We start from the raw sequence: 9753 nt of genomic DNA on the forward strand, positions 1-9753 counted from the left end.
TATCTGGCTCTGTCAGTAATTCAAAAACAGGATTCCAAAATATATTTTTCAGTCAATAAAACCATAATAAATAAAAGACAGTCATATAAGCAATAAAAAAAACAGACCTATATTAAAAAGTTTTTTGGGGGGACATTAGAACATGAACATGTCCTGCAAATGTCTGCCCCCTCTCTTCCTACTTAACACTGCTCTCTGTCTCTGTCTCTGTCTCTTTTCTCAGCCCTTGTGTGTGTATTTCTCCAGTGTCCACCGCAAATCCACTGAATACAGTCTGTGGGCAACAAGTCAGAGACACGTTAAGTGGTGCAATGTAGCCAATCAGAGGCAGAGTAGGGCGGGTCTTGCTAAGAAAAGCCAATAGCGAAGCAGCAAGCAGAATCAACTGAAGGTTCAGTATGTGATGTCATGCGGAAGTGCTTCCCTCGTCGTCTACCTGCCTTGGTGTGGCGCTGGCGTCAGTCACATTACCTATCCTCAGTATCATGGCGAATTGAAATGATAGAAAGTTGTGACGTTACCACCACGCTACTGAGAAACGCGGTTAAGTTAGCAACTTCGCTACTTGTAGTAACGCTAATGCCCAGCACTGGTGAGGCTAATGGGGTATCATCAGTGTTAGTGGCTTCACCACCTCTAGCTGAAGTACATTGTTGTTTGCAGCTTTATTTATTATTTTAATTATTAATCAGAGTGCCAAATTGATATTTTAGCATATTTTATGAGACTGAGTTGATTATTTGGCTTTATTTGGCATCTATATAATTAATAATTATTTTCAATAATAAGTAATTATTTCTGATAGCCATTTCTAATACTTTGTACCACTAGTTCACAACAAATCAAAGTTTTACACAAATCAGCCCTTTCAATCCACCGTCCCCTCACCACCTCCTGACAAGACAAATAAGTTTTGTTTTACTGGAAACCACATAACCGTTAACTGTTTCTGGGAATCAAAAGTGAAAGTAACTTCACACGGCAGAATAAAAGTAGGCAGTAGGCTAGTGCATTGTCAGGGCGTGTTCAGAGCTCTGTCCTCAGGACAAAAGCTACTTAACCTATAACAGAATACTGCACAAACAATTACTACAAATTCATGGATAAAAGAACAGAACAGTACTTTTACCATGGACAGATGACTCCAACAAAGGTAAGCAACAATCTCTTTGTCAAGGATTGTTTCCCTCATTTGAAGTCCGGCAAAAATATCAGGCTTTCCATAAAACAGAAGCGTGACTCAGTGTGTTTTATCTATTTTTAACAGCTCCATTAGTGTGCCCATTACAGTAGTTGTTTTATTCTATATTGTAGTCTGACAGTTTGCAGAGTACACTTAGCTGTGTGATTCATGTCTAATATGGATAACTGTTGGAGAAGATGTTGATAACAGGGTTCATTTCTATAACTTTCAGTAAGAAGCAGTTTGAATAATCTGGAGCAAGTGTGGGATGGCTGAGAGTGTACCTACAATGGATAACTCTGATGAAGAGGTAAACAGCTCGTTTTTACAACCTTAAACTTAAATAACAATAAAATTACAAGCCAAATATTTCTCCTTGAAGCTATTGAATGGGATTATAAATTGATTCATTTCACTTTTAAACTGTTTTTTTTTTTTAAATAATGAAGGAGTTCTACGATGCCCCAGATTACCCTGAGTCATACTATGAGGACGGAAAGATTACTTTACCAACATCACAGTCTGACTGTATGTGTGACCGTCAAAAACTGATCTGATTTATAACGAAATAGGCTTACATGTTGTAATGTTGAGATACTGAGATGTACCTCTCTTCTCTTGTGACAGACGTTCCTCCACCAGGAGATGTAACAGTTCTCAGTGCTGACCAGGAGACTGTTTCTCTTGGCTTTTCACTCACTGAGACCTCTGTTAGGTATAAACTGCAAATAGATTACTCCTGTGACACACAGACAGGCAGTTTGATCAGAGAGGACTCCAGCACTGTGACGGTTGAGGGACTGAATCCTGGGACTGAGTATACTTTCAGCATCATAAGGATTGCTGATAATGGAAATCAAAGCAAAGCAACCTCGCTATCTGTCTTCACAGGTAAATCTGTAAAACAAATCAGTAAAAAACAAACAAACAAAAAAGATAGAAAGTATTGTCTGAATGGTCTTTGGTCTCATAACCTATATAAATGTATTTCTTACACTGAGGTATGCTCTTATTTGGTTATAAAGGTCAGTAGACTGAAGATGTGGTAATAATTTGTATTTCCACAAGTGCATGACCTGATTATATGTGGCTTTATCTTTTACCACACCTCTTTAACCTGGCAGTTAAACACCACTTTAAAATACAGAAAAGCACTGACTGAACTTGAATTCCAAAGTATAAGTGAAACTACTGTGATGTTCCCACAGAGCCCAGCCCTCCTGCAAACATTACAGTTGACCAGATAAGCAGTGAGTCAGTGTCTCTGAGTTGGGACCCACCTGCTGGTGAAGTGGAGAGCTACACTGTGACCTGTTGCAGCGAGGGAGAAACTGAACAAGTGTTGACAACAGACGCAAACAACCAGACTTTCAGCAACCTGAAGCCAGGGGTGTGTTACTCCCTGCAGGTTTCTGCACAACTTAGGAATGGAAGACGAAGCAAGCCAGCTGTAACAGCTGCTACCACAAGTAAGTAACAGAAATCATAATGTCAATAAAAAAGAAGAATTAATTTTCTAATAAAACCACAGACTTTGGAGCATTATACACATTACTACCACAACTCTGCAGAAGTTTCCAAAAGACTATTCAAATAAAAGAGATATAAATGAAAGTAATAAAACACTCTGCGTTTTAATAACCAGTGGATGTTGGGCATTGACAAAAGCTAATGTTGGCTTTTCCCAAAAAAACCTAGGAGGACATGGCCTCAGCCTACCTGGTAACTTGTAAAAATTCATATGAATTCCTACTTGTGACAAGGCTGTGGCAAGCAGTACTTGGAAAGAACTTGATCTATGTGATCCTCAAGATGAGGAATAGGAACAGCATCAGTATCAGTCAAAACAAAATCTTTCCTCTCTCTCTTCCTGAGCTGCCAGAACAAGGGCTGAACTCCAAGCACTAGAAGTAGACTCTGGGGCTGTCCCTTTTTATTTTCATAATCCAAACTTAATCTAGAATTTCGAGAAAAAAATATATTCAAACTGTATATGACTGAAATGTAATCAAAATGTACAGTCTGTAACTGCAAGAGTTTAAAGTAGTTTGCCTTGTGGTCCAGCAGATGGTGCTCTTAATAAAATGTTAATCAGTTTGACCTATTGCATCACATGCCCTATTGACCTATAACTTAACTAAGCTATTAAATAAAAATGGAGGAGGAAATTGGCGTGCACAATCTATCATAGTGTGAGCAAATGGCTCCTGCTCAACATGCAACTAATGCAAAGGTGACCTTCCCTGCTTCCCCACTATGTCTCTTCTAATACTCAGCCACAGGTCTAGTCTACTTATTTAATCCAGGGTTTTCCTCACACCCATGTGACCAGACAGTGGTCAATCCTCATGAATCACTGACACCTTTCAGGGTCAGTGTGCAGGGACATAATCTAATAGGTCATGCTCCATCTCTCAACACACCAGGGACACATACCAATGTTGAAAAGCCATGAAAAAGTGCATTTTGCATAATGTCACCTTTCAAGTGTGAGGCTGTATGTAACAGTGTAGATCTGGTATGAATCAAACTTGCAAAAGAATCGGTACAAAAGAATTAGTGAATTTTTTTGGCCAGCAATAGTGCAAGTACACTAATACCTAATGACATCTTAAAACCGACTATACCTTTATGTTTTATATTCATAATCTTTTGATATGGTTAACAAGTCAGCATTTTCATGAATCTGCAACATTTTGAAGCACAGGATGACCTTTTCCACGTATTTCCAGTCCTTTACTGACAATCCAGCGGCAGTCTGCCCATTAGATTTTGATAGTGTTTATAAATCTAAATTATTTCTACATTGCAAATCCATTTACTCAAGTCTCAGTTGCCAGTTTATTAGGTGCAACTAGCTAAAACTATTGCAGTCTAATAATACAACATTGAGATTATAATGTTTAGTATTTCTTAAAAGTGTTTTTAAAAGATGTCAATTCAACTTCATGGGCATATTGGAGGATGTACAGTATTTATGGTGTTTACCTGTACTGCATTATAGTTTCTTTGTAATAGTCTGACCTCATAGATATAAATGGTGTGGACAAAGTATCAGAAGCACCTGTCAGTATGAGACTATGCAATTCAACAGCACCACAAAATAAAGCCCTCAAAAGGACCAGAATGTTGAGTCAACACTACTCAAAAGAACAGCTGTTTTATTAGACTGCTTCAGTATTAGTGAGGTGTAAACTATGTAAGGGCAAAATGAAATAAAATATTGAAAAAAAAAAAACCATCATGAGCTTAATATTAATTGTTTTTTATGTCTATAGAGACACAACTACAGAGTTTTTTGGAGGATTTGGGACTGGAGTACCAGGACAAAAAGAAGCTATCCCTGAGCACAGTACTTCAGATTGACGAGAGGACCATTACTGATGAACCTGCCAAGTGTAATTCAGATCTTCGATGTGTTTTTCTGAAGAAACTAATGATGGTTAATGTGACAGCTAGGAATATGAAATGTACATCTGCATGTGAGTCAAACTGTAGTGATCAGTCCATGAATACAGAGTTAGATCTTGATAATCTGGTCAGCAGCACAAATTCAGGTGACATGTTAAACCCCCTTGACATAATCACTGCTCTCTTTCTGTGGTCTGATGCTTTTGTACAACAGGAAATGGCACTCAAAATGTCTATGTGTCAGTTTTCTGTGCCTCTGTTGCTTCCCAATTGTGACACAAAGCAGTGCACACTCATGCTTTGGGCCATGAGAGACATCGTTAAAAAGTACAGACCTCAGTCACTTTCAGAGTCCAAAGGCTTCATTGAACAAAGAATTGTTCTCTCTGAACTTCCAATGATATCTTTTGTGAGACTGGGTGAGTGCTCCCTGTCCAAGTCAGAGATCCTCAATAAGCTTCTGAGCAATTCTCAGCAGTACCATGATACATTTGTTCACTGTAACATGGAGTGTGGTGACAATAACATGGAGTGTGGTGACAGTCCAAGGAGAATATCCAATGGACTGGTTGAAATGACTTGGTACCTTCCTTGTGGGAACAAAAACATGGATATTTTCAGTGAGCCAGTAGCTGTAGCTAACCTTCGTGGAGACATTGCCTCGTTTGAAACACAATTTTCTTTTTTGTGTCAGACATCAGCAGCAGTTTTTGTGTTCTTTGACAATTTGGACTCTGAGTGTGAGCTGCTCACCAACCAACGCCACAAGGCACAGATCTTTTTGGTAGGTAACCATCAAAGTAAGCACTTCAGTGTTGATGCTGTAAAGAAGGTGGCAACCAAGTTGGGCTTGAACAACAGCAACATCCTTTTAAAGACTAAGCAGATGAATGATGCAGACTTTGTTAAAAATCTGAGGAAAACAGTCAGCAAAGTAGTTGAGAACTCAAAGATGAAGATGCAAATTGAGCAGATGGCTGACATTGCCCATGAACTGGGAATCTTGGTTGATGAAGACTCTTCAGAGTGCCAGAGTGCCAAGAAAAATGCAGATGCCATAACTGCAGAAATTCAAGACATCCTTAAATGCAAAGACACTCAGCTACCCCTGCAAGGCCAAATATGGAAGGAACTGACTCGCTTGGAGAAGGAACAATTTCGGCTCCGAAATATTGGGTCTGAGAACGTAGAAAAGTACAAAAGTGACCTTGAGGTACAGAAAACAAAACTTAGGAAAAAACAGAACACTTGTGACATGTCAAATGCAATGACGTGTTTTATCAACGCAATAACAAGACCAGGGATAGAGAGGTGCTATTTCCTGAAATGGATGCGAATGAACCTTGATAACCTGTCTCGAGAAAAACTGTCTGGCCTCCGAGATCAGTACAAAAAGAAATGCAAAAATTCTGAGAACAAAGAGGAGATCAAAGAAATTGACAGACAACTCTCCAACAGCTCACTGGGGACTGAACACTTCTTCCGTGAAATGGGTCAGATCTATGAGGCTTCACTGTCTCTTCCAGAAACACACCCATCACGAAAACAGTTTCAACATCTGCCCAAACTATGTGCAGAATTGTTACTTGATGGATTTCCCCTTGAGCTTGTAGATGGAGATGCCTCCAACATACCTCTCAGATGGGTGAGTGACGTCCTCTCTCAGCTCAATGGCTTGGTGTCTCCTAAGAACAAGATACTGGTGGTCACAGTTCTTGGAGTTCAGAGCACAGGAAAGTCTACTCTCCTCAACACCATGTTTGGAGTGCAGTTTGCAGTCAGCAGTGGGCGATGCACTCGAGGTGCCTTTATGTTGCTCATCAGAATCAATGAAGATGTTCAAAAAGTCCTCAACTGTGACTTCATGGTGATCATTGACACTGAGGGCTTAAAGTCACCAGAGCTCGCACAACTGGATAATAGCCATGAGCACGACAATGAGCTTGCAACACTTGTTGTGGGGCTGAGTGATATCACCATCATCAATATCGGAATGGAGAATTCAACTGAAATGAAAGACATCCTACAAATAGTTGTGCATGCTTTTCTCAGGATGACAGAGGTGGGTAAAAAGCCCAAATGTCAGTTTGTCCACCAGAATGTGTCGGATGTTTCAGCTCATGAGAAGAACTTACGAGACAGGAAACTGCTCTTGCAGCAGTTAAATGAGATGACCCAGGCAGCAGCCAAAATGGAAAAGAAAGAGGAGAACATGAGCTTCACTGATGTGATGGAGTACAGTCCAGACACTGGGAACTGGTACATTCCTGGACTCTGGAATGGAAACCCACCAATGGCACCAGTCAATGCAGGGTACAGCGAAGCTGTATATGAGCTCAAGAAAAATGTAATCCAAATTTTGGGACGTTGTGAGTCATCTGCTAATAATATCTTGGAGTTTACAGAGTGGATGAAAAACCTGTGGAATGCAGTAAAGCATGAAAACTTCATCTTCAGCTTCAGAAACAGTCTGGTGGCTGATGCATACGTGAGGCTGTGCACAGAATTCAACAAATGGGAATGGGAATTCAAAAAAGAAATGTACACATGGGTTACAAATGCTGAGACAAGAATTTCCAATTTTGGCAAATTTGCTGTGGAATCTGAGATAGCTGACATGAGAGAATTTCTCACTTGTTTGAAAAGTGAAGCGTGCACAGTGCTGATGAAATGGGAGACAAAGCTTCTTGACAATTTGTCACAGTACTTCAAGCAAACAGAGGGTCACGTCTATCTTGTTGAAGGATACAGAGAAGACTTTGCAAACAGTGCAAAGACCCTTCGACGAGAAATGGAGAGCTCTGTGTTTAATCAACTCACAGCAACAGCTGACATCAGACAGGGAATGGCAGAACTTGATAAAATCGAGGAGAACCACGCAAAAGAATTAGAGGAGAGAGTGTGTGCATTGATTGAACAATGTCGGGGAAAAAATGTAGAGATGACAGGCAAAGAGTTGGACAAAGAATTTGATAAGATGTGGAACAGAATGGTGAAGGAACTCTCCTTCTCTAAGCAAAAGCCTGCAGATGTCTTTGCAAGTGTGTACCACTACCTGAGAGAAAATCTAAGACGTAAGGGAAGTCATGTCTGTCAATTGCTCAGTAAAAAAACCCTGTCAGAATGTGGACTTGTTCCTTTCAGATATACTGCAGAAGGATTCTTCAAGCAGTTGAAACACAGAATCACCAAGTTCTTCAACACTGAAGATCACATAAAGGCTGTACAGCAAATGGCTGACAGTATCATAGCAGATTGCAAACAGTATGTCACTGGAAAAGTGGAAAGAAAAAGCAATTACCATGACACTTACATTCAGGAGATCCTCCACATGATTGACGAGAAGCTGCAAAACAATAAGGAAGTGAAGACAGAGATTGAGTTTGAAATTTCTCTGAAACAGCACATCTGTGGAGATGCAGCCAGACAGTTTCAGATCATGCACGAAGATTTCATACATGAGAATGATCCCTACAGATGTCTGAATCGAAACAAAGAAAGGTTTTGCACTGATTTTAAAGACTTGTTCCATGAACGAGACCAGTGCCAGAAGAAGGCAGAAGAATTCACAAACTGCTGCCTGAAGCCTGCAGTTGAAGACTTTGTCAAGCGTTCCTTGGGTCCTGATATCATTGGTGAAATGATGACAAGCCAGCAGTTCAGCACACGAATATACCTCCAGTATTCACTTTTACTGGATTTGCTCACAAAGGATGACTTTGAAAGCTATCTGAGCTACATTGACTCATATGAGTATTATGTAAAGAAATGGATCCTCGACCAAATAGTAGAACGCTTCTTAAAAGGGTCTATCATGTTTGAGTTTGAGTATCGAAATCTCCAGTTTAGCATGAGGAACATAACTAATGCTATCAACAAAGCTAAAACCAAAAAGAGTGGCAACTTAAGAAAATTTGTTGAAGATGTCTGTCAGGAACTTGGTGATAAACTGGTCATTTCCCAGGATGCTCTTGGTGCTTTCATGATCCTGAACAATACCAACCCGGAACAGTTTGCTCACTGGCTCACCGACTGTCTGAAGGACATGGCAGAGGCTCTTACAGAGAAGTTTAAAGAAACAAACATCCAAACAAAACTAAAACAACTTCATGTGAATCCTCAGAACGAGCTTTTCACCAGACTGATTGGATGTGTTAAACAGTGTCCATTCTGCAAAGCACCTTGTGAGGCAGGAGGAAAAGACCACACTGAGCACTGGACGTCACTACATCGGCCACAGGCTCTGGGTGAAGTCAGGTGGCGTGGGACATGTGGTACTGACATATGCTCTTACTCTGTGATCAGTGACAGTCATTTTTGCTGCAGTGCCACAAATGGAATTTGGCACCCTTTCAAACGTTACAAAGATATTTTTCCTGACTGGAAAATTGTTCCAGACGTAAGCCTTCAGGCATCAGACTACTGGAAATATGTACTGGTAAGGTTCAACGATAAGTTTGCTGTAGCATATAATGCAAACCCTGCTAGCATACCTGCTTCTTGGAAATGTATCACACGTAAGCAGGCAGAAGCAAGCCTCAGAGAACGCTTTTATATCAGGTGAGAGACTACAAGCTTTGTGGTTATAGAGGTGCACATCCTACTAACATGCATTCACTATCATTACATGGATATTTACATTTTACTTGTTTAATATGACTTAGAGCACAAATATTAACATGTTGTCTATAAGATACAAAGCTATTTGCAGCTGCAGCTTACAAATATAATAGTTCTATGTTTATGTTTATGAGAATACTTTTAAATACTGTTTGATACTTTAGGACACATACTAACGTTTCCAGTTTGATTAAATTTGAGTTTGAATTCATGATTTTGTGTGACAGATGAATATCATTAGAATGTAAATGCCAAGAGGTACAAATGGCGTATGTAATCTTTTATTGATCATTTTGTTTCCGTGAAGTATCTGATGTCAAATATTTACAACTTTATGTGGTATTGTCTTTTTAAAAAAAATCTGATTAGGTATGATATGCAGTTGTTTAAAAGAAAAAGTTAGAATCAATTTGCTTTCATTTCTGTAAAGCATCTGATGCTAAATATTTACTTTTTCACTGTATTAAAAGATGTCAAGATGTGGGTTATACATGAGACAGTTTTTGTCTTGCTTTACTGGCTTATTTTATTGATTAATT

General features: G+C 39.5%; 1 protein-coding gene across 1 annotated transcript; it reads left to right on the top strand.

Moving 5' to 3' along the window:
- Positions 1-1012: 1012 nt before the first annotated feature.
- On the top strand, positions 1013-9295 carry LOC117246491 (interferon-induced very large GTPase 1-like). The gene is made up of 6 exons (XM_078166045.1): positions 1013-1153; positions 1416-1493; positions 1633-1711; positions 1811-2074; positions 2392-2652; positions 4462-9295. The coding sequence occupies exons 2-6, from the start codon at positions 1452-1454 to the stop codon at positions 9156-9158; spliced, it is 5343 nt and encodes a 1780-aa protein (XP_078022171.1). The 5' UTR covers positions 1013-1153; positions 1416-1451; the 3' UTR covers positions 9159-9295.
- Positions 9296-9753: the final 458 nt, after the last annotated feature.

This window comes from Epinephelus lanceolatus, unplaced genomic scaffold, assembly GCF_041903045.1.
Source record: "Epinephelus lanceolatus isolate andai-2023 unplaced genomic scaffold, ASM4190304v1 scaffold31, whole genome shotgun sequence".
NCBI classification, from domain to species: domain Eukaryota; kingdom Metazoa; phylum Chordata; class Actinopteri; order Perciformes; family Serranidae; genus Epinephelus; species Epinephelus lanceolatus.

Bases quoted from the DNA above. Each gene is read 5' to 3' on its own strand.
- LOC117246491 (XM_078166045.1), top strand. From the start codon at position 1,452: ATGGCTGAGAGTGTACCTACAATGGATAACTCTGATGAAGAG. The intron at 1,712-1,810 runs GTATGTGTGACC...CTCTTGTGACAG, and splicing joins ACCAACATCACAGTCTGACT to ACGTTCCTCCACCAGGAGAT. The intron at 2,075-2,391 runs GTAAATCTGTAA...ATGTTCCCACAG, and splicing joins CTCGCTATCTGTCTTCACAG to AGCCCAGCCCTCCTGCAAAC.